Source organism: Arachis ipaensis, chromosome B4 (genome assembly GCF_059453495.1).
Source record: "Arachis ipaensis isolate K30076 ecotype BB chromosome B4, ASM5945349v1, whole genome shotgun sequence".
Classification (NCBI taxonomy): domain Eukaryota; kingdom Viridiplantae; phylum Streptophyta; class Magnoliopsida; order Fabales; family Fabaceae; genus Arachis; species Arachis ipaensis.
The window spans coordinates 138,181,393-138,209,313 of record NC_142439.1 but is presented as its reverse complement, the minus strand read 5'-3'; the positions used below and the strand labels follow the sequence as shown (position 1 = coordinate 138,209,313).

Below are 27,921 nucleotides of genomic sequence, written 5' to 3'. Positions count from 1 at the left end.
AAACACATTCGGACTATTCACATGAAATTGTCTCCATGTGAAGATAATTCAACATATTTTACTAAATTATTATTTAACAGTTCTTAATTATTATCTTTACGTAAAAACAATTTCATCATCTTTACGTAAAAACAATTTCATCGCATGAATAAAATAACCCCTTTATATATCTATGTATAATTTTTTATAAAAAAGGAAAAACAAGAAGAAAAGAATAATGTATGAAGATCTTTTTTATTTTTACAAAATTTTTGAAGCACACAACATAGGAAGAGCATATTTCCAGACACACTAAAACAGCCCGGCCTTCCTATCCAAATCCAAATCTAGGACCAAAACAAATTGTTGTGAACATGTATATAATTATATAAACTAGGAAAAAAGTGTCAAAATTAACAAATTATAAAACCAAAAGAATATTGAAAAAGAAAAGTATGTATCTATAATCATAATGGAGAACAAAAAAGAACAAAACACCAACTCAACATTCCCTTGCTTTAAGGACGGGCGACTTCGTTTGATTCATGTAGTCGACTTCTTCACCAAGAAAGACAGGGCATTGTTTGTTGGTTGCAATCATTTGCGTTTTTTCGGGCTGGCGGACACACCCTTATCTTTGCGAGGGTCGTATCTCGGTAGATTCAACAGTGTGTTCACTCGAGTCACTCCTTGGAGTGCAGACCACTCTCCAGCATCCATCACATCATCTTTCAACGTTTCTTCGTTGCTTTCGCCATTGGATGTGTCATTATTGACTTCCCTGCAAGTTCCGGACCTTACCAGACCGGCAGGTTCCAGAAGGCTTTCCACTTCTTCGCTGCCGCCGTTTGCATTGATCCCTGAACTCTGCTGCTCTTTGGACTTAGCATAGGAAGCATTAGATACTTTATGCAAGTCCGGGTCCAGAAAGAGGCAAACCACTGCACAGTCATCAACCTTGGAAGTCGGATATTTGTACCTCCAAGCTCTAACAGCTGACTCGACCAGCGCTCGAGCTGCCATGGACCGTGCAGGTGCTGCTGCTACGATGTCTACCACTTCTTTGTTTGAGAGAACATCCCAAATCTGATAATGAACAATTAGATCAAGTACAAGAAAAAATAAACAGGCTAGCGCGATTAGTAGTCAGGTAATCTTACCCCATCGGTTGCTAAGACGATAAACTCATCCTTCTCGGTGAGTCTTCGGTATGAAACCTCTGGAACAGATATCAAACCAAAATCTTTAAGACAAAAATCTCCGAATGCACGAGCCATGGCTAGGCCGGGGGAATCGTTATTTGGCAACCAGACTCGAGCAACTTCAGGTTCATCATGAAGGGCAAAAACACGCCCTTTGCATCTACGAATTCTCTCTGCTTCGGCTGCAAAATTAAGAAAACAAACAAACAAATGAGCGAAGACTTAGCGAATAATAGCAGCAGAAGAATAGAAAGCTATGACAAATGAAATAAAATTACTACTTTCAATGGCCAGATTAAGATGCTCAAGTCTCAACAACCTTATGCTGTTTTCAAACAAAGTTTGTGAGAATTCAAATGGAAAGATAATATATACCTGGAAGATTGGGTTTTAGATCCACAGTTAACTGAACTGCAACAAGAGAATTATCTTTCTCTCTTGTACCAAGCACAGCTCTGGAATCACCAACATTTCCGACAATAAGATCACGACCCTATAAAGGAAGCAAAATCTTTTAAGGCCAGAACTAATTCACATGTAGACAAGTCGAATAAATCTTTAAGAGAATCACTATATTTTGCAGGTTACAAAGTTGACACCTGTTTCACCAATGTTACTGCTGTTGTTCCACTGCAGAAGCAATCGACGCTAGGGTGTGTCTTCAATTCTCTATCCATAACTTTGAAGGCCTTCAGAAAAGACTCTCTAACTGTTTGAAAGATTTCAGGGTATTTTTCCAATTCTTCGACATCAATGGATGCTCTGGATTCCTCGTCAGCGGATACAAATGCAGCCTCTTCTGTGTTCATGCTTACTGCCGTATTCACGCTAATCTCCTTGAGGACATCATCACCAGATGCATTAGGTTCCCAATGAGCATTCAGTTTTAGAGGAAGAACATCCCTCACTTTTTTCGCAACCATGTGACCAAATGGACCGTGGCCATCGAAAACACCACAGAAAACAGTATCTTGCCTGGAACAAAAGTTCTGCAATACACATTAACAAATCAAATGTAAGAAGCACTGTTCAGAAGTAATCAACAGAAAAACCAACAAACTATAAACAATTGCTAGTATTGCCAAGAAACAGCAATCAAGAGATCCCCCACTTCCAACCAGAAAAAAGAATATCCAAAACAGGAAAAGTAGATAATTACAAGGTGGAAGTAAAGGGCAAGACATGAAGTTTATTAAGTGTGGATCGGCTATATATCAATTTTCATGTAGCATAACTAGCTACAGCTCACAGTACTGTAATTATCCCAGCCGAACAAAAATGTTAGATCCTTAATGCTCATGATCCATAGGCATAAAGTGAATTTAGACAAAACCATACTCTGACAAAGAAAGCATGAGAAATATGATGCTTGATCACAACCAGATCAGCAGAAAATGGGAATCACAAAACAAGTCTCAATATAAGACAGATAAGTATATATATACAGTTATGTCTCCTTAATATTTGAATATGATCCATGTTGTGAACAAAGTAAAACAAAATGTTGCAAAAGCTACAAATTAAACAAGGCACTATAAAGGGGAATTTAGTATTTTCTTTTTCTGTTGGTCTTTGCCACCAATACCAAGATTCCAAACCATATTACAAAGAATCCAATATATACCATACAAGGACTCCAACTCAATACCAGAGAAATGCAGTCGAATTTGCCTACAGTATTAAAGGGTTATTGCATAACTTTAAGTTATATTGTAAAACAAAAAGGATCAATATTATAATTAAAGAGTGCAAAAAATGGAAAAAGTGAGGGAGAAGATCTCACCTCCCAAACAATCATGGCATCTTGATTGGTGCCTTTCTTTCCTTGCTGGGTGAACAAGGAAGCAACTTGGGTAGAGCCATTGAGGAAGATCCTACCAGGGACCCTATGGAGAGGCTCATTCCTCCAATACTCAAATGAAGAGTTTCTTGATCCAAACCTCTTCTTGGAATTCTTCCTCTTCCTCAATCCTGAAGATGGTGAATTGGGGTTCCTGCTTTCCACAGAGAAGCAGGACCCCATTCTTAGGGCCCTTAGAATGCCTAGAATGCACTCCAGACCACCTGAGTAGCAACCACCACACACACACAAGCTTTCTTCCCTTGAAGGATCCGTCACAACTCACTTTTTGATTCACCAAACAACAACAGATGAACACACAAAGGAACAAGCTCCTTCTTGTGTTTGTGTTTTAACAAGTTCTAATACACACACAAACACAAATTCACCAGAACCAACCAATGGTATACCCTTTTCAGAGTGAGACTGCTGAATTATGCTAGTGATTCAGTTTGATGCATCAATCAAAGGATAAGGTTAACTAACTAGGAAAGAAAGATAATAGTTTTTTAATCACCCCCCAAATGGAAAAACAAAATATAATACCTTTTTTCTTCTCCCTTTTCACTTTTCAGTTCTCTTTGTTAACGGAATAATAACTGATAGACACATGGACATAAACGTGTATAGATCTACAAGTATAATCCACTGAACTAAAAAAAAAAAAAAAAAAACCTTTTTTTTTAAATATTATCAAAACAAATTCAGCAACAGCATCGTTAACATGAACAGAAGGTAGTTAAGCTGTGATTAGCTACAGTAGCAGGAGGAAACAGAGAATGTGGTGTTGACAAGTTATGGTTTTGATGAGAGAAATTGGGTGTAAGTGGCATACCGAGAAAGAAAGTTGAGAGAGTTATTGGGATGGAAGAAGAAGAAGAAGGAAGGAAGAGAATGCATGGGAATGGGGGAAAAGAGAGAGAAGCGGACAAGTTGAGAGTAGAGAAACAATCGGAGCCACTAAGGTCTAAGAAGGAGATCGCAAAGACCCGTGCTTTTCTCTGTTTTCTCTTTCTCTTTCTCTTTCTCTTTGAGAACGTCACTTTTGAGAAGAGAGAGAGAGAGAAAGAAGACAAAGGAAATTCTTTTCTTTGGGAGAGAGATGGGAAAGTTCCTTTTAGAGTTTTTGACATCTAATTAAAATAATAATAAATTTTCGAATTTTCTTAGTAAATTAATTACATTTATGTTGATAAAAAAATACGTATAAAATTATAAATGAGATAACATATATGAGAATCGAATTGAACTGGGTTAATTAAAAATCATTTACCAAATTAATCTACTTCAAGATAAAAATTCGTTGATAATAAATTAAAAAAAATCGAAAAAATTAGCCAAAAAATTAATTAACCAGTCAAATCAATATAATTTTTAACGATTAATTAATTTAAAATAATAAAATACAAAAAATAATTTTCTCTTAAAAATATATTTTATATATAAATATATTATTTTATGAGGAGTGCTAAGGGGTCAACAATTTGTTTGATTTGTAACTATCAAGTAGCCATTAATGATGATTTTAATAGTGTGAGATTTAATCCAATAGTGTGAATTACTCACTCTTCTTTTGTTGATTATATACTAACCAAAATTTAATACAGTTACTGGTTCTCTAGATTTTTCCTTATTTTATTTTAATCAGTTTAATCCCAGAGTCACCAACAAAAAAAATTAGTTTAATCTTAATTAAACATCTAAATTTTTAAACTTCTAACTCTATTAGTTTAATGATCAATTCAATTTTTAGAACTTTAAATTTTTTAAATATTTTATTTATAAACGTAATATATGTTATTTATCTTATTTACTCGTCTCATTTAGAGTGACAATAACACTAGGATAATAAATAATCTAAGAAAAAGATATTTGTAATATAATTTTAATCGATTTAAAAGATAAAATTATCTTATTTATTATGATTTATTCGTTTTAAAAAAATAATAATTTAAATTTTAAAATGATGTGAAAAAATAATTATTAAATTTTTTTAAAATATTAAATTTAAGGATGATGACTATAAATTTATCCAATTCAAAATTATAAAATTGCGCTACTTATCTTGTTTATGTATAGTATAAACTTGATAAGTAATTGAGAGTAAAAATATACAAAAAAAAATTGAAATATGTTATAAGTGTAAATATGAACTTTGATTTTTTTTCAATCCATATTTTAAGTATTTATTTTTCCAATTATTTTTTAAATGTGATAAGAATTATTATGAAATAAAATGAGTAATATTTTTATTAAAACCATAAAAATCTTTTTTAGAGAAAATAATTAGTATAAAAGGTATTTTATTATTATTTTAAAATTATTATGAGACCAATTGATAATTAATTAAATAGGAGGCGGCCCACACATAAATTTCATAAAGATATATAATTCCCTAATTTCATTTGACTTTACCAAACAAAATCTTTCATGATATCTGGTGGTAGTTGCAATGAGGCATGGAATTTTCTAAATTGATTCTGCCATTTCCAATAATAATAATAATAATAATAATAATAATAATAACAACCCTACCACCCATTTTACCAGGAACATTAATGTTTTCCTTTAGTTAATATTTCATTCATTATGGCTAAAGACAATATTATTTTTATTATATTTGCTTCTATTTTTCTTTTTTTTTTTTTGGGTGAATGTGAATGCACTCTATATAAAATAGGAAGTACAACATTCTTTAAAAATGATATGTTAAAGATGGTAAATTAAAATGTATCTAGAACTTAAAAAAAATGTATATAAAATTTTATGTTTTAATTTCTATCCGAGAGAAGATATATTTGTGTGTTAATTTATAGAGGAGTGCTATACATACAAGTCATTTGGTTTACAAGTCATTATACAAGTTGGGAGAAACTTAACAAAAAATACGTTGACCCATATACGATTTCCATGGCGTGCTCCTCCTTCTCCTCCTCCTCCTCTTCCTTCTTCTTCTCTTCCGTCTTCTTCTCCTCCTCTTCCTTCTTCTTCTCCTACTCTTCTTCTTCTTCTTCTTCCATGATAACGAGTTTCTTGCCAAATTTGATCTCCTTCGTGCGTTCTCTCTTTGCCTTTTCATTCATTGTTTTATTTGCGTTTATCACTGGTATTCTTGCTTCGTTTTTTTTCGATTTTCATGGTTTCTGAAATCAAGCTTTGAAATCGTTTTGAAGATAATGGAACTTCAGAAATATACCCAAACGATTACAGAATACACCTAAACAATTACAGAAATACACCCAAACGGTTACAGGAATTCACCCAAATGATTATAAAAATACACCCAAACGATTATAAAAATACACCCAACGGATTTAAGAAATACACCCAAAATTCGTTGAAATACACCTTATGCATAATTCAGAACTCTTTCTCTTTCTCCTGCTCATCTTCTACTGTTTCTTCTTCTTCAAAAACGATTTCAGAGTTTGATGTCAAGAAATAATGAAAATCGAGAATAACGAAGAAAGAAAACAAAGAAAAAAGCACGTAAATGAAGAAGGAGAAAGAGAAGGCAATAAACGAAAGAAAAGAAGAAGAAGAAGAAGAAGAAGAAGAGAGGAAGACGAAGAAGAACATGCAGCAAGAAGAAGAAGAAGAAGAAGAAGAAGGAGGTGCAGACGATGAGGAGGAAGAAGATGAAAAACGTGCAGTCAAGAAGAACGAGAAAAAACACGACGATGAAGATGAAACACTTCAAAAACGAAGAAGAAAAAAAAGATGCACGGAAAAGGAAGAAGAAGGAAAAGAAAAAGAGAAAGCATGGAAAAAGAAAAAGAAAAAAAAATAAATAACTTATATGACTTGTATGTGAAAAGGTTTGTATGCGAAAAATTTCTCTAATTTATATTAGCTATCCAACTAAAAAGGAAAAATTTATTCAATAAAAATAAATTGAGTGAAGAGCGAAGATTATAATTAAATTTTTGAGGTGAGTATATATTTCATATGATGTCCTTTTTTATTGTAAAAAAAAATCTTACTTCTTAATTCAAAATATTTTTCACCATAATATTATCCTATTAAAAATAATTTTGGCATTTGAATCTTAACTCTTTTTTATTAAAGATATTTAACATGCATTTATAAACAGCTATCGATATAATACAAAATAAATTTAATTAAATAATTATTTAAAATATTTTACAATATTATTACATTAAAATTAAAACTCTTCCAACATTACCAATAGTTTAAACTTTAAATATATCAACATATTCATTTAAAAAGAGAAAAAAATTAAAATCTTATAATTAAAGCATTATACTGCAAGCTAAGTCCGTGACCTTATTATTATTTGAAAAATCAACATTACCAATAGTTACAACCCTTATTTGTACCCATAATAATAATAATAAAAGTTATGTTACGTGTACATTAAAATCAGCCACCAAAATTAGTCATCGGTATAAAATACATGCTAGAATATAAATTTACATTAAAAATAAATTAAATTACACAAATATTTATACACAAATACATTAGTAACTAATTTTAGTGTACAAATAGCATTTTTGTAATAATAATATTATTATTATTAATATACTTTCATCAATTAAATATATGTATTTTTGTTTTGGACCTGATCTCCGGGTATACAAATATACATTGAAGATAAATTAAACCACACAAGTATTTATACACAAATACATTGGTGACTAATTTTAGTGTACAAATAGCATTTTTATAATAATAATAATAATAATAATAATAACAATAATAATATTAATATACTTTCATCAATTATATATATATATATATATATATATATATATATATATATATATATATATATATATATACATTGTTTTGAACCCGATTTCCGGGTCCTTCTTCAAAACGGTTACCGAATCCAAAAATTTTAAGATTGGGCCATCTTCACAGCCTAAAGACGGATCAATAACTTCCAATATCTTGACCCAACATTCAAATTTAAATCCATCCCTTATCTTAGCTAAACAAAAATAAGATAAGATAACTACCACAAGTACATAAAGGGAAGCCAAGGGCCCTCGAGTACTCACTTATTCCTCACACACAACTCTTAGATTCATTCTGACTTGAGCGTCGGAGTGTCCTTGCAGGTACCACTGCTGTCGCTTCAAAGCTCGGATCGCGCCATCACCAAGACCGGATGCAAATCTTGGAGGACCGGATTACCCCCCTCCCCCCGGCACCGCCGCTTCAGAGCTCGTATCGCACCATAATCAAGACCCGCAAATTTTGGATCTCTTACTCAACTCGTACGGATAACCTCCTGTACATTGGTGCCGTCTATGAGGACTTGCAGAATTTGGTGGCATAGCGGATGAACGCGGGGAGCAATTTTCAAACCATAATGACCACCCAAACTCACTAGAGGATAGCCAGCGTCGCCCACGCAAATCAAATTGCAATCATAAAAAACAACCACTGCAAGAAGGAGACCACAACTCTAACAAAAGTAATACGCAACTAGAGCACACGAGTGAAGCAATCTCCCGGATCGTATCGTGAAAAGAGCAAAGGAACGAGAGATCGCCAAACTGACATCACGTTAGGCGTCAGAACAGTAGTAGATCGCGAGAATCTGAGCGCCAAAGAGATTCCAAACAAAGAAGGAATGAACTAGTGATAATGGGAGCCACCCTATTCACTGAAAAAGTCCTAAAGGTCAAACTGCCAAAGGATTTTGACAAACCAACTGACGTAAAATACAACGACACTATGGACCCTTAGGAACATTTAACGGCCTTCGAAGCCCAGATGAACCTAGAGGGAGCAGCCGACGCAGTCCGATCTAGACTCTTCTCGGTAACATTGGCTGGACCGGCCATTAAGTGGTTCAACACCATCTCAAACAGCTCAATATCCTGCTTTGACGATGTCTCCAAAAAATTCGTGACACAATTCACCACACGAATTACGAAGGCAAAACACCTGACAGCCTGCTCGGAGTCACACAAAGACAAGATGAACCCACAAGAAAATACCTTGACATGTTCAACAACGAGTGCTTGACAATCGATGGGCTCACAGAGTCCGCGGCCAGCCTCTACCTAATCAACGGACTAATGAATAAGGACTCCAGGAAGCACCTCACAAACAAACCGATCTGGACGATGTGCGAAATTCAGATCGTGGCAATGGAGTACATAAATGATGAAAAGGTAAGTCAGGTCGTAGGATCCAATAAATAGTACCACGGCAACACTGCCGCACGAAACAATACACCAACTATTGAAGCGCTAAAGTAATGACATCAACCCTCCTCTCAGGGAGGAAAAGATAACCCCCAATTGAAAAGGACCTAACCAAGTTGGTAAACTTTCTTTTCTTTTTTATTTTATGTTAGTTTTACTTTGTTTTAAAGGCACTCTTTCATACCCAAAAATAACAGGAGGTTTTAACCAAGCGCCAACTTATTCAAGTTTCAATAAAGCAAGTTATCAATTCAAAAAATATCATTTTCTCTTTTATATTCATACCAACATAACAAACAGTACGAATAAAAGGACTTGTTATATGCAAAACGGATATCCAAATAACAAAACATATATCCAAATAAGTAAATGACTACCCGAGGATCGATTATTCCGAGGCCAACAAAACGGATATCCAAATAACAAAACAGATATCTAAATAACAAAAAAGACGATCGGGAATCGATCAATCCGAGGCCAACAACACGGATATCTAAATATCAAAACGGATATCCAAATAAGTAAACGATGACCCGGGGATCAATCACCCCGAGGCCAATAAAACGGATATCCAAATAACAAAATAGATATCTAAATAAGTAAACTGCTACTCGAAAAATTGATCACACCGAGACTAACAAAACGAATATCCACATAACAAAACGAATGTCCAAATAATAAAAAATAGCGATCCAAGGATCGATCACCTCGAGGCCAACAAAACGGATATCCAAATAAGTAAACGGCTATTCGAGGATCAATCACCCCCGAGACCAACAAGACGGATATCCAAATTACAAAATGGATATCCAAATAAATAAACGGCTATCGAGGATCCATCACCCCGAGACCAACAAAACGGATATCCAAATAACAAAAAATGGTGACCCATGCATCGATCACCCGTGAAGCCACCAAAGCGAATATGCAAATAAGTTAAACAGCTAACTCCAGAAATCGATCACCTCTGAGGCCAACAAAATGGATATCCAAATAAGCAAAGTATTGAAATTGGCCCACTAAAAGGCCTAAAATAAGTTCACAATAACGACCCAAAAAGACCACACAAAATAAGCATGAGCTGACGGTCTTCTAATTCGCAAAAAAACGAACTCACCAACATCTCGCCCTTTCCAGGCTCCTCACGGCATCCCAATAATAGAAAACCAAACTTGTCAACAAAAGCGGCGTTAAGGCCTAAGCTAATGACTTTCCAACTTGCGAAAAGCGAAACTCACCACCATCCCGCCAATTGGCGCAAGATGACGCCACGTCCTTTCCAAGCCCCTCACAGTCTCCCAAACTACGGAGAACCGAGCTCCCTAACAACTCAACATTGAGACCAAGCAAGCTGCTCTCATGCTCTAGGAGCAACTGTTCCGGACCCGATCTCCAGGTCCTTCCTCGGAACGGTCACCGAACCCGACAATTCTAAAGATTAGACAATCCTCACGGCCCAAAGACGGATCAATAACTTCTAATATCCTGACCCAACATTCAAATTCAAATCCATCCCTTATCTTAACTAAACAAAGGTAAGATAAGATAAGGGTTAATGGTCAAATTTGTCCCTGAAAGATTACTCATTCTTCAAAGTAGTCATCAAAAATTTTTTTTAGTCATATTAGTCCTTGAAAGATAAAACGTAAGTCAAATTGGTCATTCCGTTAGTTAGATAATGACATATCACGTTAAGTGCCACATGGCATGGTGACGTGATAGGTTAGTGCCACATGTCACAAGATGATTGGTTGACGTGTCACTTGATATGTAAAAAATTAATTTATAATCAAAATAGTCCCTAAAAATCTGGACATAAGTCATTTTCATCCTTAAAATTTTAAAAATTAATCAAATTAGTCCTTATATAATTTTTTTTATTTTTAATATTAAATTTAAAATATTTTTTGATAGTACTAATTTTAATATTATTTTTTAGACTTAATAAACAAAATTTTATTTATATAAAATAATAAAAATAATTAAATTATTATAAAATTATTTTGTCATTTGTATTTTAAATTTTATATTTTTAAATTTTAATTTTTTATTTAAACAAATTTATCAAATTATTGTTGATTATATATTTAAAAATTTAATATTTTAAATCTCACTAAATAATATAGTAGTTATTTTAAATTTTAAATCTTTTAAATTTTTTAAAATGATCATTTTTATTATTGTTTAATTTATATGTTAGAATTCAATCATTGAAAAACCGAGTTGTAGAATTACTTGTTGAATCTTAATATTTTAATTTTATTTTTTTAAAATAACTACTATTTTTATTTAATAAGATCTAAAAGATTAAAACATTTAAAACAACTACTATATTTATTTAGTGAAAATTAAAATATTAAAACTAGTTATATACTAGTTATATATTAAAAGTTTTAATATTTTGGATTTTACCAAATAAATATAGTAATTATTTTAAATATTTTAATCTTTTTTATTTCATTAAATTAAATATAGTAGTTATTTTAAAAAAATTATATTAAAATATTACGATTTAACAAGTGATCCCACAAATCGATTTTTCAATTATTGAGTTCTACCATATAAATTAAACAATAATAAAAATTATAATTTTAAAAATTGAAAAAATTTAAATTTTAAAATAACTATTATATTATTTAGTGAAATTTAAAATATTAATTTTTTAAAAATATATAATCAACAATAATTTGATAAACTCGTTTAAATAAAAAAATTCACTATAAAAAAATTATAATTTGAAAATTTAAAATTTTAAAATATAAATAATAAAATAACTTTATAATAATTTAATTAGTTTTATTATTTTATGTTAAGAGATTTTTTTTACTAAGGTTTAAAAAATAATATTAAAATTAGTACTATCAAAAAATATTTTAAATTTAATATTATAAAAAAAATTATATAAAGACTAATTTTATTAATTTTTAAAATTTTAGGGATGAAAATAACTTAGATCTGAACTTTTAGGGACTATTTTAATTATAAATAACTTTTTAGATGTCAAGTGACACGTGGCGTGCTAGGTGTCACTGACCTAACACGTCAACCAATCTTCTTGTGATATATGGTATTAACCTACCACGTCATCATGCCACGTGACACTTAACGTGACACATCATCATCTAACTCATGCAAAGACCAATTTGACTTACGTTTTATCTTTCAATGACTAATATGATTAAAAAAATATTTTGAAAACTAATTTGAAGAATGGTGATTTTTCAAGAAAGAATTTGACTATTAATCCGATAAGATAATTATCACAAGCTTTATAAAGGTGAGCGAGAGGCCCCTTAGATACTCACTTATTTCACATACATACCTTATACCTCTTAAATCTATTCTGATTTGAGCGTTGGAGTATTTTTGCAGGTACTACTTTTCGTCGTTCGAAGAAGACAATCCGACAACCATTTCAATTTGCAAATCTCCCATCTATCTTATTGTACAGAGACTTTTAGTATATTTTTAGACTTTTTTAAATAATAAATGTATAAATTATTTATTTTTATTAACATCACAAGTTACTATTAAATATTAATAAAATTATTTTATGCTGTTCGTGTCTACAAATAAATGCTAATAATAATAGTAATAATCAACATCAAAACAACTGCTCTGTTACGTGGAACTTGAACAACCAGTAATATGCATGGTCTACATTGCTCAATTCATATTCATGATTCGTGTTTTGCTTCAATAATTCTTAAGTATGCTATACTTGTCTTTACTCGAAATTATTTTTACGGTTTAATTTAAGAGTTTGATTTTGATACGATGATTTTAATATAAAATATTTTATATAATCGTATAATTATATTATATTATTAAATATATATATATAAAATTATTTTTGTACTAACAATACATAAAAATTAAATTCTTAATTTAATTTGTTTTTTAGCAAAAACTTAGAAGACTAAAGATATACAGAAATTATTAAACAAAAATGTTAATAAATATTAGAATCATATTTAGCGGGTATTTCTGTGGACTCAACTGATGCATTAAAAGGGTTTAATATTGTTTTGCACAAATTACATAATTCAACTAATACGTGGAATATATTGATAACTTAAAATTAAATACTTATAAATTTAAGTGGAATATATGGAACAATATCAGTCATTATTATTGATAACTACCATCTTGAATAATCACTTAAATAAAAATGACGTGATTAAATAATATTATAATTTTTATTTATGCAATCAACACATCATAATTTAAGCCCTATTTTTATTACCTAAATGAAACATTTAATTTTATCATAAGATTTTATAATAAACAAAATTATTAAGTTAACCATTTTTATTGGCATCATAATATAATTAAACTAAATTAGATTTTATTATTATTATTATTATTATTATTATTATTATTATTATTATTATTATTATTAGGGTTAACTACTAATTTAGTGTCAAAAAAATTTAGCCGCTGACCAAAAAAATCCTTATTATTATCAATAAAACAGATTTGAATGATTTAAAAATATAACAAAAATAATCAATAAATATTATATTTTTTGTAAATAACAAAAATATTTTTATATTTAGTAAACGATTTTATCTATTTGATCTAAATTTTTTGGGTAACATTTTAATAAATATTTAGAACGTGCACACAAAAAATGGAGCAAAATTTGATCTCTAATTTTTTTTTTATTTTTCAAAAAAATATAGTCATTCACAATATTTTTTTTTAAAAAAATAACTTGAAAAAAATTTACCAAAATTTAAGGATAAAAAATCTTATTTTTTAATAATCATTGCAAAATTTTACATCAAAATTTAATTTCTAAAATTATTTTTTAGAATATATATTTAATATTTGATATTTAATTTTTTTTTGTCATGTTTGTTTAATCTTCGAAAATAAATTAGCATATTTTAAAATTTTTTTGGTCAATGATATGAATTTTTGGATATCATTTCTCTTATTATTATTATTATTGTTATGATTGTTGTTATTGTTACTATTATGATACTAGAATGGAATATTGATTTTCTATATATATGGCATTCAATATATATATATATATACATCCATATATAGTAATTTCCAGCTGGCATGATTATTAGATATTGAAATTGAAGAAGTATGAATGCAAGGGTCCCAATTTCCCTATCAAATTAAAATATGTCCAAACTGAACTACTTATAATTAAAAACGTGATGCATGCCTCCAAGCTTTTGTTGGCCTAATCATCCTAATTTGTTAACTTAATGATTGTTATTACTTATTAGTCCTTGTCTGACTAAGTCAATGCAACACTTTTGTCAAATCTTTGTATAAAATTAAGGTAAAGATATTTATCTATTATCAATAATTTTGGTCATTTAAATGAAAGTGTCAATATATATTTTTGTTTATATATGACTCAAAATTATGTTTTTTTTAGACTAGAAAAGCATTAATCATTGCACTGTTTTAATTAAAATTAAACATTTGCAGTCAAATCGCTTTTATATAACATTTTGAATTTTGGAGCAATAATATGCATTTAGTAATTAATATAAGTAATACACTACTCTAAGTCACGCAATGTATTATTGCATTGGTTTGCAAGATATTAAGGCTCAATGGATGTTGACATATATATTATTGTTTTTTAAAAAAGTAAAATAAAACTATATATATAGAGTACAGTTGCATGCTAGGGTTAGGATAACTGAAAAAATTATTTGTTTGAACATATAGATATAATTTTTTTCATTATATTTTATATATACATATATAATAAGTACTTATTTAGGTCTCATTATTAAGTTATTAATTTTTTTTTAATAAAATATATCTTTTTTATATTTTACTGTGTTTGATAAGATTTTAATATTAAAAATAAAAATATTAGAAAAATAAAAAAATATATTTTTTTAGAAGTTGTAATTATATTTTTTTATTTTTTTGCATAAAAAAGATTATTTTAACATAATAAATAAGAAAAAATATTTTTATATTATTATACCTAACATAATTATTAAATAAAAAGATATTTTTAGATTCTAAATATAAAATTACTTTTTTTTAAATAACTTAAAAAAAAATCATTTCGTAAAAGTTTACTCAAATAGACCCTAAGCAACACTCAAAATCATATTACTAATAGAAAGTGGTCTGATATATTATTTTTAGTATTTTTAATTAGTTTTTAAATTTTTATTTTATGAGAAAAAAAAGGGTGAAAAAAAAGAGTGAATTTTTCTTTTCTTGTTGGTTAATTAATTGCAGGAGGACTTTTCCAAAATGGTCAATAATGAAAAAAAAGAGTGAATTCAATGGTGACAGCAGCAACATAATTATATAATTAGCAAATACTACTAAGTCAACAGATTTTAAATACTACTACGTACAAACTTCTTAATAATACTAATTGATTTTCCATTTTGATTATAAAGGTAATATGGGTTTCAAATCTATATATAGGTTTGGTATCATAAACTAAGGTTTAATTAATATATAGTAATTTACGTAAGTGACCAATTTGTTGGGTGGTTTTGATTTGCTTTGCTTACGGGAAGTGTTTTGCTTTTGCGCAAAGTGAACGAAATCTAAGTTGTTGAATTATTCTTTGATTTCGTTGTCTCGACAAAGACCTTTGTAATATATATATATATATATAAATAAATATATCCATAATCTATGGGTATATAACCATTTATCCCCATAGATTATAGATACATTTATTTATCTTATTCTTTAGAAATTAATTAGTTTAAAATAATAAAATATAAAAAGATTTTTTTATATAAAAAAATTATACATAAATATGTTATTTTATTATATTCAATCCAGTCTTTATTAAATTTCGGGTAATTTACGCAAATAAAATGATTGAAGAAAACGTTTACGCAAATACAACATTGGCAATTTTCAGACGCAAATGCAATAAACGCAACTATATATAATCCGCTACACCCTGTAGCGGAAATCAATTGCACGTAATCCGCTACAGGGTACCGCGGATTACGTTGAGGACTGCTTTAGGGTGTAGCGGTTTATGCTCAAATGGTGCTACACTCATAATCCGCTACACCCTGTAGCAGATTATGAACAATGTGGATTGATGGGAAGATGCCTATATATACCCAACAAGTTGTGTAGAGTGTCATTCTCATTCATTCATCACTTGAGGAATGGAGAGTGAAGAGAGCTTTTTGGTGTTAGTGCATCATTCTGGAAAAATAAAAAAGAGTAAGAGGCACGGTGTGAAGTTTACAGATAGAGAACCGCTGAGTATTTTTGTCAGGTCGTCTGATACACTGTTGGATCTGAAGAGCAGTATACTGCAGAAGTTGGTCGTGGGTGGCACAAAGTGGGTGAAGAAGCTGTTCTACAAGATCCCTATTGCGGTTGTGTCAACCGGCGTGCAATATGAAACGTTCGTGTTACGAACAGATGAAGATATGCGGGTGTTGTTTCATTGTCGTCGGAGTTTTCCGGAAGTGAGGATACATGAGTTGTTTGCGAAGCTGGAACATGGGATCGATAGTTCTGGTGCATCCGCTCCAAACCCCCAGTCCACCACGATGGGTGATGCCTCCACCTCGATGCCCGTCGTTACACCTGAGTGTTTGTTGGAGTATCGGCCAGCCGGTCTAGTTGGGGCATTCACCTCAACTCATCCATCTGCAGATGTAGAACATGAGGGGGAACCGGATCGGGTAGAAAATGCTATGCAAGAGGATGACTCTGATGAAGAGCCTGTTGACATTGGAGGGGACAGCGATGATGAAATTCCGACAAACCCAGGAACATGTCAACCACCGTCAAGTGCCGGCACACATGAGCAACCTGCACATTATTCTACCCTAGATCTGGGAGCCATCAGCCAACCGACAGATCCAGCACCAACCTTTGGGGTCGAGGCTTGCACGAGAAAAATTATGTAGCTGAATTTCAAGTTGGCCAATCTTTCCATAGTAAGGAGGAAGCTGTGCTTACTATAAAGGATTACAGCATTCGGCGCGGTGTTGAGTATAGAGTGATGGAGTCAGATCATCTTAAGTACCATGGGAGATGTAAGAAGTTTGGGAAGGGTTGCACATGGATGATTCGCATCAGCCTTCGAGCACGGAAGGGAACCTGGGAGGTTCGGCGGTACAACGGACCACACACATGCTTGGCTACATCGATATCTAGCGACCACCGACAACTAGATTATCACGTGATCTGTGCCAAGACATTTTCTCTGGTTTGCGCCAATGCGGCGGTATCGATAAAGGTGTTGCAAGAGCCAAGAAGCTACCGAAGGAACGTACGGGTTCAAGCCAAGTTACAAGAAGACGTGGTTGGCAAAACAGAAGGCGATAGCACAGATATACGGGGACTGGGAAGAGTCCTACGCCGAGCTACCTCGTTGGATCCTTGGTGTGCAGTCCACCATGGAGGGGACGGTTACGTTGTTGAAGACATCTCCGGTTCGCGTCAGTGATGACGTGGATGACTCAACCGTGTACTTTCATCATCTTTTCTGGACGTTTCCTCCTTGTGTTGAAGCTTTCCGGCATTGCAAGCCCTTCGTAAGCATAGATGATACTCATCTGTATGGCAAGTATGGAGGGACTTTGCTCCTGGCCATCGCTCAAGATGGGAACTCCAACATCTTGCCTATTGCTTTCAGTCTCGTGGAGGGGAAAAATGCCGAGTCTTGGTCTTTCTTCCTGACCAACCTGAGGCAACATGTGACTCCGCAACAGGGGATACTGGTCATTTCAGATAGGCACAATGGCATCAAGGCTGCACTGGAGAACCCGAACAATGGGTGGTTACCCCCCGCATGCGTACCGAGCATTTTGTATTCGGCATGTTGCAACTAACTTCGCACTCAGTTTCAAGGGCATAGATGCAAAGCGTTTGCTTGTGAACGCTGCTTATGCGAAGACTGAGGCAGAGTTTGACTATTGGTTTGATATAATGCGGACTGAGAATCCAGCAATGTGTGATTGGGCGAACAGAATAGAATACGATAAGTGGACTTAGCACCAGGATGGTGGCAGACGGTTCGGTCACATGACGACCAATATATCTGAGTGTGTTAATTCTGTTCTGAAGGGTACACGGAATCTTCCGGTTACCGCCCTAGTCAAGTCCACATATGGTCGGCTAGCGGAGTTGTTCGTGATTCGTGGTCAGACGGCAGAGGCTCAATTGGCCAGTGGTGCCAAGTTCTGCCAGTCTTTTATGAAGGCGATGGAGCGCAACTTGAAAGACTCCAGATGTTTCACTGTCACCCTGTTCGATAGACAGCAGTCTGAGTACACCGTTGCCGAGACGACGCCCACCGGGAGATTTTCACTTGGGACGTACCGAGTTTCCCTCCAGCACCGTACATGCGACTGTGGATACTTTCAAGCTCTCCATTACCCATGTTGCCATGCGATTGCATGTTGTGCCCAGTCACGGCTTGACTGGTCTATCTATGTCGACGAGGTCTACACCATGCAGAAGGTGTTCAGGGTGTACCAGATGGGTTTCATGCCGCCAATACCGGAGGGACTTTGGCCACCTTATGACGGTCCGACCGTTATTCCGGACCCCAGCTTGAGGCGTTGCCGTGATGGCCGACCGAGGTCTACCAGAATCCGGAACAACATGGATGAGGCCGACCCTAACCGACCGAAGCGATGCGGGCTCTGCAGACAGCCTGGACACACACGTAGGTCTTGCCCCCCAGAGAGGCTCCACCGTTGCCGGTAGTTCGTAGGACTTATAGTTTGTGTGCTTCTAGTTTTTTGAATTTTATATTCTCCTGTAGCAATTTACGTTTTCGGGTGTTAGTGTTAGTTCCTTTCGTGTATTAGTGTTGGTTCCTTTCGTGTGTTTGTGTTAGTCTTGGATCCGACCTATTTGTATGACTTATGATTTATGCCTAATGTAGAAATTTAATCCGTGTTACTGTTAATGCCTCGTGCCTATTATATTTCTATGGCTTATTATTTATGAACACTGTATTTGTATAATTTTGTATATTTTGCATCACGAGTTGTTACTGTAAGACTGGTATATATAGGCATCTTCCCATCAATCCACATTGTTCATAATCCGCTACAAAGTGTAGCGGATTATGAGTGTTGCACCATTTGAGCATAAACCGCTACAGGGTGTAGCGGTTTATGACTAAAGCAGTCCTCAATGTAATCCGCGGTACCCTGTAGCGGATTACGTGCAATCGATTTCCGCTACAGGGTGTAGCGGATTATATATAGTTACGTTTATTGCATTTGCGTCTGAAAATTGCCAATGTTATATTTGCGTAAACGTTTTCTTCAATCATTTTATTTGCGTAAATTGCCCTTAAATTTCAGTTGAACTTGTAAAATTTTAAATTTTTAACTTTATTAATTAATTACTGATTTGATTTTTAAAATTTTAGATATAACAAAAAAATTAACATATTTTAAAATTTTTTATAATCTTATAAGAAAAGTCAACTTAATTAGTAAGTTATCCATTTAAATAATTTGAATTATTAATATAAAATATAATAAATAAATAATTAAAATTTATTTAATTACCAAGAAGCATCTCTCTTGATAGAGAACCTTTAAAATTGTGGCTATAAAAGTTTATGTTAAGAGAATCCGTTCTTATAATATTTTAAATGATTAAATTAAAGTCAAAGTATGATTTTGGATTTTAAATAATTTTTTTTTATTTTTAATATTTTTTTATAAAATTATTTTTAAAATTTAACTTAATTTTAAAATTATTATTTTTACTTAAAATTTAAAATTTATGATCAAATTATTTTAACTAAAAAAATTATAAAATAAAAAAAAATAAAAAAAGAGAAAGAAGAGAAAGGGAATCACAGAAAAAGTAAGAAGAGGGAAGGGAAGGAGAAGAAGGGGGAAAGAAAGGTGGCGACGATGCCGGTGAGCGAGAGCGGACGTCGAGCTAGCAGATCGGCAAGAAAGGATATTTGCCGCGTCTCCGTTCTGTGGACCTCTTCGCTAGCTCACATGTTGCTGGCTGCTGCTTCGCGTTCTCATCACCACTGCTTTTTGTTGCTGGTCCTCCTTAGGATTCTAACTTTGCTTTTGATTTATTGATTTTATTAATTACATGGTTGATTCTTCTATTTTTATTTATTTTATTAATTATATTGTTGATTTTGTTAATCATATTATTTCTGATTTTGATTTCATTGTTATTCTTGACTCTAATTCTGTTATTTTTTTCGAGGAATGCTAAGAACCAGTAATTTTTGTGATTTATAGTCATTAATGATGGTTTTAATGGTGTGAGATTGATGTGAGATTTCATCCAATAACTCACTTTTTTTTGCTAATTATATGCTGACCAGAATTTAACAAAATTACAGCCCTCTAGACTTTTCCATTTTTTCTCACCACCAACACAACCAACTTCAGATCCATGGTTCAGAAATTCACCGGCATCCCTTCTCCGCCCTTCTCCTCCGCTCATCCCTCACATGGACTTCCGCCCTCTAACATGCACAAAGCCCAAGCCCAAACCCAAACCCGCTATTATTCCATCATCACAATCATGGCTTCTACTACCACCGCCTCCAACAACCCCCTTCCTGATCTTGCTTTACCCTATCATCACCACATGAATCTAACCATGCAAAACAACAACCCTACCACCACTACTACCACTCCTTCAACGATGTTCCTGCAGGGTTTGCTAGCAACTCTATCCATGGCGCCATCGCTTCATCAGTAATGTGCAACTGATGGTACCACAGGATCAAGAACATGTAGCTTCTCATGAGGGTATCCCAACCCATGATGGTAAAATAAAAAGATATTTTAAATACTGAGTTGATTTCACGTCCCTGTTTTGGGTGATGGTGGTGTGTGTTGTTTTGGCCGATAGAGTGGAGGCTGATAAGGATAAGGGTAAAATTGGAAAAATAAATTTGAGTAATGGTTGATTATTAAAAAAATTAATGATAAAGATAAAAATTGAAATTTATTTTAAACATTAGAAATAAAATTAAATCAAATTAAATGTTAGGAATAATTTTAAAATTTTTTAAAAACATTAAAAACCAAAAAACATACTTTATTTTTTTTTATAAACTAACTCATAATAAATAGATAAATTTTATCAAATTTTTTTAAAAAATGTTAAGAATAAAAAATATATTTTATCTTTTATTTTTATAAACTAATTCATAGTAAGAAAAATGTTAGTAGTCCTTTAATTTTCAGTCTTTATTCAATTTTTAAAAAAAAATTTATTATTTAATTAATTTAAATATTTATTTTTATGTATTAGTTGTTTAAAACATAAAAAAAATTATTTATTTTTTATTTTTTTTAAAGACTGACTAAAGGATAATATTTAAAAGATATCTAATTGCACTGCTCATAATAAATAGATAAATTTTATCTAGGGCAAAAAACTAGAATAAGCCAAGGCAAGAAATGTGTAACCTAAATACGCCAAAGTGAAAATCGTTTCAGCAATAAGCCAAACGTGAATTTTATGTAATTCGAACCAGGGTGGTTCGAATTACAAATCTTAATAATTCGAACCAAGGTGGTTCGAATTAGGTGAAGAGGAGCTTTGTGTGTAATTCGAACCAATGTGGTTCGAACTACTAACCCAAGTAATTCGAACTCCTCTAGTTCGAACTATAGCCATTTGTGCAAACTATGTAATTCGAACCAGGCTGGTTCGAATTACCCTTTTCATGGTCCTTCATAAATCGAACCAAGCTGGTTCGAATTAGGGGTAATTCGGCTATATAAGGAGTTCGAATCACCCTCATTCGAACTATTATTCCTTCCCCCTACCCCACCAAATCTCAGAGAAAACGACCCAGATTCTCTCCGAGGAAGACCTGAACGGAATACTCTGCTGATGGGGGATGATCCGGCACGGTTATATCGCTTGGACGGAGTCGCTCATATAGCCGGGGTCATCAACGACGAGGTTAGTACGGAAATATTTTTTATTATAGTGGTATTTGTGACTTAGTAGTTTTGCATGTGGGTTAGATGGTGGTATATGTTAGTGGTTTATGTAGGTGGTTTATGTTAGTGGTTTAAGTTAGCGGTTTAAGTTAGTGGTTTATGTTAGTGGTTTAGGTTGGTGGTTTAGGGTAGTGGTTTATGTTAGTGGTTTAAGTTAGTGGTTTAAGTTAGTGGTTTTTGTTAGTGGTTTATTTTGGTGGTTTATGTTACCGGTTTTTGTGAGTGGTTTATGCAAGCGGTTTATCTGAGTGGTTTAGGGTAGGTGGTTTTCGTTAGTGGTTTTATGTTGGTGATTTGTTTGACTTGTTTGATTGTAGTTGTTTTACGCTAGATGTTTTATGTAAACCGGTTTAGTTAAGGTTTTTCTTGTTAGTGGATCTCGTTAAGCCGGTTTATGTTAACGGCTTAGTTGTGCGGTATATGGGTTTGTTTTCCAGTTGCTTATTTTTCATGTAATGTTATGCGGTTTTATTTAGCAGAATGGTTTGTTGATGATTTATCGCGTTGCTTACGGTTGTGGTTGGTTTTTAAGCTGGTTTTAACTATGCGGTTCATTACTACTCGCAGCCCCAGCGATGCATTAGGAGCATGCGGCGGCAGCAGGGCATGCGACTTGATGATAGATACGTTCCGTACTTGCAGATGGCAGGTCTATACCATCTTGCAAGGTTGAACGACCGATGGTTCCGGCTAGACGAGGCCCTTGTCAGTGCATTCGTGGAGCGATGGCGTCCCGAGACGCACACGTTTCATATGCCGTTCGGAGAGTGCACTATCACACTCCAGGACGTGGCATACCAGCTGGGTTTGCCAGTGGACGGCCGTTACGTGAGCGGGTGCCTGTCAGAGTTCCATATATACATCGACGGTGGCCGTCCAGCCTGGGTCTGGTTCCAGGAGTTGCTCGGAGTTATACCTCCTCTTAGTCAGGTTCAGAAGTACGCCGTGAACTGCAGCTGGTTTCAGGAGACTTTTGGCGAGTGCCCGGAGGATGCAGATGAGGAGACTGTGCGCCGATATGCCCGTGCGTACATCATGATGTTGTTGGGCACGCAGCTGTTCGCGGACAAGTCCGGGAACCGGATTCACATCAGATGGCTTCCGTACCTAGCGAGGCTGGAGGAGCTGGGTACCTACAGCTGGGGTTCTGCAGCACTGGCTTGGTTGTACCGTTGCATGTGCCGAGTGGCGAACAGACATGTCGTCAAGTTAGCCGGCCCGCTTCAGCTACTTCAGTCTTGGATATTTTGGCGCTTTCCTCGGTTTAGGCCTGCAGGATATGAGACGTTCAGCTGGCCGTTGGCCTCGAGGTACTAGAAACGGCCTTATCTATTTCAATTTTACACACATCACTGCATTTCATTAATAGTCTATTGCATACTCTAAACACATATTTCAGTTGATGTAACACATGTGTATGTTGCAGATGGTCAGGTTACAACCCTTCCGGGAGCGACAAGGGTCCTAGAGTGGCGATGTGGAGGCTCAGGATAGACCGGTTACAGGACAGGGAGGTGAGTATGCAAGTTAACAAGTGTCCTTTTATAAGCAAGCTTTTCTATTTGGTTCCAACAGTTGCCCTGACAAGAATGGCTTCCTTGTGTTGTGCAGTTCATATGGATGCCGTACAGTAGCCCCGACGTACTTCAGGTTTTGCATCCGGAGGTTTTGGAGCCTCGGCATATGGCGTTGTGGCGCTCTGTGACCGCGCTGATCTACTTTGCTGTCATAGAGTGGCATCAGATAGATCGTGTTCTTCCGCAGTTTGGAGGGGTTCAGCCCCCTCCGCTTCCCACCCTGAACATCGACTTTCTGATGTCCAAGGACGGTAGAGGTGGAGATCGGTGGTTCCCGTCTTATTTGGAGAAGTGGCATCTCTACTGGGACTCTCGTCAGGAGAGTGTGCTGAGGTTCGACGTTGTTGCCGACCCCGGACCGTCGCATGAGTTCCTTGATTGGTGGAGTCAGCATGGGAAGAGGTTCTTGTCTCCGGACACACAGCTGGGGGATCCTAGAGCAGTTCCGGTTCCAGTTGAGGCGTCACAGCGAGGTCCGGGGCGAGTTCCTGACATGGATCGTCCTGAGGACGTGCCGGACAGGCGTAGGGTTGAGAGGAGGATGGGTGTGGGGACACGGCGGAGCCATCGTGAGTTTAGGTGGCCTGATCATGGTATGGACGATGATCACGACGCCGGTCCAGTTAGAGGCGGACGACGACGCCAGGGAGGTAGGGCAAGGGGGCATGCTGACCGTGGGGACGACGACGATGATCAGCATGGGCCCGTTGGCGGGGGTGGTTCAGGGGCTGTTGCAGCTGCGGGTACTAGTACACACGATGGCGGTCATGGGGGTGAGTGGTATGGTACAGGGATGGGTGACGGGGCTGACACGGGTGACGCTGGGCTTGGATCGGGCCCTCTTGGACATTACTTCGTTGGGGTGCCAGCCGATGAGCAGCCTGAGCAGGGGGGTACACCTTGGGTTATCCCGGGATCACAGTGGTCAGACTTCATTGGGTCCGAGACGCTTGTTGGGGACTTCGGTAGTCCGCGCTTCCTAGAGGAGATCAGCGCCATCATGCAGGGGGACGTCACTCCCCGCAGTGGTGGTCAGAGCTCAGGCACACAGGCCCCGTTAGATGTTGATCTGAACGAGCCTCCATTGTCATCCGGTGGTCAGCAGTTCTGTCTCGGAGGTACCCCTCCATCCGTCTTCACCGCTGCATCACAGTCTGGCGCAGGGGTGGCTGCGGCACCCCTGCATGTTGCGCCACCTGCACAGCCTGCCCCGCAGGAGGACGGGGATGACATCGAGGATGAGGAGCCGTTTATCCGCCGAGGTCAGAGGGCACGGGTAGCCCGTCGCTGTGGTACTGGATCGCATCTGTTTAGATGATGCATGTTTCATGTATTTTTTTTTCTATGGTTCAATCGTGTATGATAACGATATGTACTTTCCTTGTTATTTTGTAGTCTATTTACCTATGTTATTTGTTATTTGTGTTGTGGGACATTGACTATTTATAATCATCGAATCATGAAACAGTTTAGTGTTTACCTTTGCATATTAAAATTTGCATCGAAGGAACTTGTAGCAGTATTCATAATGAAAGACAACATATTCATTACTACTCACAACAATCAAAGTACAATGTATAAAGATCACACAATTACATACGTGCTAAGACATTGCATCTAACAGGAAAACTAAAATGTAAATAATACTAACACTAACTACATGCCCACTAATGGCGTCCTGCCTGAGACGATCCTCCAACCTGTGGGCAACAACGTCGTGTGTGTCCGGGTTGGCGACATAGGCCGCACCTCTTTGGCCGATTCGGATCTGCCTCGTCCATATTCGTCCGTATCCTTGTGGATCTAGGACGACCCTCTCTCGCACGCCTCCTGTCAGGGTCCGGAATCACCGTGGGCCCGTCGTAAGGTGGCCAGAAGCCCTCCGGGATCGGAGGTGTGAATCCCATCCGATACACACTGAACACCGAGCTAATCTGATAGACGCTGTGAACGTAAGAGGTCCAGGTGAGCCGTGAGTAGGCACAGCATGCAAGTGCGTGCTGACACGGGAAATGAAGCGCCTGGAAGCACCCGCAGTCACATGTCCGCGATGCAAGCGATACTCTGTAGGTACCCAAGGAGAAAGAACCAGTCGGAGTGGTCTCTGCTACGGTGAACTCGGAGTTATCCCGGTCATACAACGTCACCGTGAAGCACCTGGCCGTCTTCAAGTTGGCCTCAATACACTTCACCAAATGCTGACTGAATTGTTGTCCGGTTCCCATCTGCGCCTCAGCCTCTCTCCCCTTGCGAACAAAGAGTTCCGCAAGCCTACAATATGTTGCCTTGACCAGGGATGCTACAGGGAGATTTCTGACCCCCTTGAGGATTGAATTCACACACTCGGAGATGTTCGTCGTCATGTGACCAAATCTCCGACCCTCATCACGATGCTGAGTCCACAAGGAGTAGTCAATCCGGTTCGCCCAGTCACACATCGCCGGGTCTTCAGACCGAAGAATATCAAACCAGTAATCAAATTCAACCTCGGTCTTCGCATACGCCGCGTTGACTAGTAGCCTCCTAGCATCTTTGCCCTTGAAGGTAAGGGCAAAATTAGCCGCTACGTGTCGTATGCAGAATGCACGGTACGCAGATGGCGGTAGCCAACCTCTGTCAGGGGCCTCAAGCGCAGCCTTGATGCTGTTATGCCTGTCCGATATAACCAGCAGACCGGGCTGCGGGGTCACGTGCTCTCGAAGGTGCGAGAGAAAGAATGTCCAGGACTCTGCATTCTCACCCTCCACCAGGGCGAATGCGACTGGTAGAATGTTGGAGTTCCCGTCCTGTGCAATCGCGATGAGCAACGTTCCCCCATACTTCCCATACAGATGTGTGCCGTCAATGCTGACTAGCGGCTTGCAATGACGGAATGCCTCGATGCACGGAGGGAAAGTCCAGAAAAGTCTGTGGAAATACGCTTGAGACTCGTCCACCTGTCCTCCAACTCGAACCGGGCTCGTTCTGAGGACCGCAACACTTCCAGGCATCGTCAGCTGGACACCCAACACCCACCTAGGGATGTCGTTGTATGACTCATCCCAGTCACCGTAGATGAGGGCAATAGCCTTCTGCTTTGCCATCCATACCCTCCTGTAAGTCGGCCTAAAACCAAAGTGCGCTGCCGTGGCGTTTAGGAGCACCTTTATGCTCACGGATGCGTCAGCCCTAACCATTGGCATAATGAACGCCGAAATCACATGATAATCCAAACTCCTGTGGTCGCTAGAGATGGATGTGGCCAGGCAAGTGTGAGGTCCGTTGTACCGTTTGACCTCCCAAAGACCCTTGCGCTTCCGGAGACTCAGTCGAATCAACCATGTGCACCCATTCCCAAACTCGGAACACTTGCCCACGTACCTCCGGTGATCGGACTCCAGCACCTTGTACTGTACCCCTCGCCGGATGCTATAACTCTTCACACTTAGCAGGGCCTCGTCTTTATCCTGGAATTGCTGACCAACCTGGAACTCTGTCAGACCAGCAGTCCCTTCCGCATCTCTAGCTCCGAATCCAACAGCGTGCCCTAAAACCCCCTCATGCCTCATGGCGTCCAAGTCCAATGAGGAAAAATGTGGTGGATATTGCTGTGTGCCAGAGCTAGAACCACCGCCCGCCAATGCAGGACCAGTCGCTCCAACCTCGTCGCCGCTGTCATCCTCAATCGTATCCGGCTCGACGTCGTCCTCATCTGCATCACCCAAGACTCCGTCTCCGACGCCAACCGGTGGAACGCCCTCTAAAGCGTTCGGCATAATATCAAAGGATCCTGCCTCGTCGCCTACGCCGTCATTCAGATCAACAGCAAAAGACGGGGAGGCGACAAGTTGGACCGCTGGCTCGTACACTGGGACGGAGGAAGAAGCCACGGCAGCCCTGGAACTGGAGCCAGCTGCCGTGGCTACATTGGTGGTATTCCGGTTGGAACCCCCTGAGCTGGATACCACATCAATCAGCTTTGCGAGCAACTCTGGTGTCCTCACCTCCGGAAACTGCCTCCGACAAAGAAACATGACTTGCAGGTCCTCATCACTGCCAATCGTGAGACAATCATACTTCACCGTATCGTGCAGGATCGTGACTGGAATGCGATAGAAAAACTTCTTAACCCGCTTCGCACCTTCCAGGCCAAGTTTCATCAGCACAGATCTAACAAGGTCATCATAGCTTGTCGTCGAATTCACGACA

The 27,921-nt window shown here is 36.6% G+C and overlaps 4 protein-coding genes across 4 annotated transcripts; 2 read left to right on the top strand and 2 right to left on the bottom strand.

Moving 5' to 3' along the window:
- Nucleotides 1–218: 218 nt before the first annotated feature.
- Nucleotides 219–4,113, bottom strand: LOC107635151 (Protein phosphatase 2C family protein). Its single transcript, XM_016338530.3, has 5 exons — nucleotides 2,965–4,113; nucleotides 1,781–2,170; nucleotides 1,557–1,674; nucleotides 1,140–1,363; nucleotides 219–1,065 (listed from the first exon to the last, which is right to left on the bottom strand). Exons 1-5 carry the CDS (start codon nucleotides 3,202–3,204, stop codon nucleotides 577–579), a joined length of 1,461 nt encoding a protein of 486 aa, XP_016194016.1. The 5' UTR covers nucleotides 3,205–4,113; the 3' UTR covers nucleotides 219–576.
- A 13,080-nt stretch (nucleotides 4,114–17,193) lies between these two features.
- On the top strand, nucleotides 17,194–18,188 carry LOC107637179 (uncharacterized). Its single transcript, XM_016340618.1, has 3 exons — nucleotides 17,194–17,626; nucleotides 17,706–17,973; nucleotides 18,038–18,188. Exons 1-3 carry the CDS (start codon nucleotides 17,194–17,196, stop codon nucleotides 18,186–18,188), a joined length of 852 nt encoding a protein of 283 aa, XP_016196104.1.
- Nucleotides 18,189–18,218: 30 nt separating this feature from the next.
- LOC148569416 (uncharacterized) lies at nucleotides 18,219–18,905 on the top strand. Its single transcript, XM_088485033.1, has one exon. The coding sequence runs from the start codon at nucleotides 18,219–18,221 to the stop codon at nucleotides 18,903–18,905; it is 687 nt and encodes a 228-aa protein (XP_088341159.1).
- A 6,495-nt stretch (nucleotides 18,906–25,400) lies between these two features.
- Nucleotides 25,401–26,909, bottom strand: LOC148569415 (uncharacterized). Its single transcript, XM_088485032.1, has 2 exons — nucleotides 26,077–26,909; nucleotides 25,401–25,797 (listed from the first exon to the last, which is right to left on the bottom strand). The coding sequence occupies exons 1-2, from the start codon at nucleotides 26,907–26,909 to the stop codon at nucleotides 25,401–25,403; spliced, it is 1,230 nt and encodes a 409-aa protein (XP_088341158.1).
- Nucleotides 26,910–27,921: the final 1,012 nt, after the last annotated feature.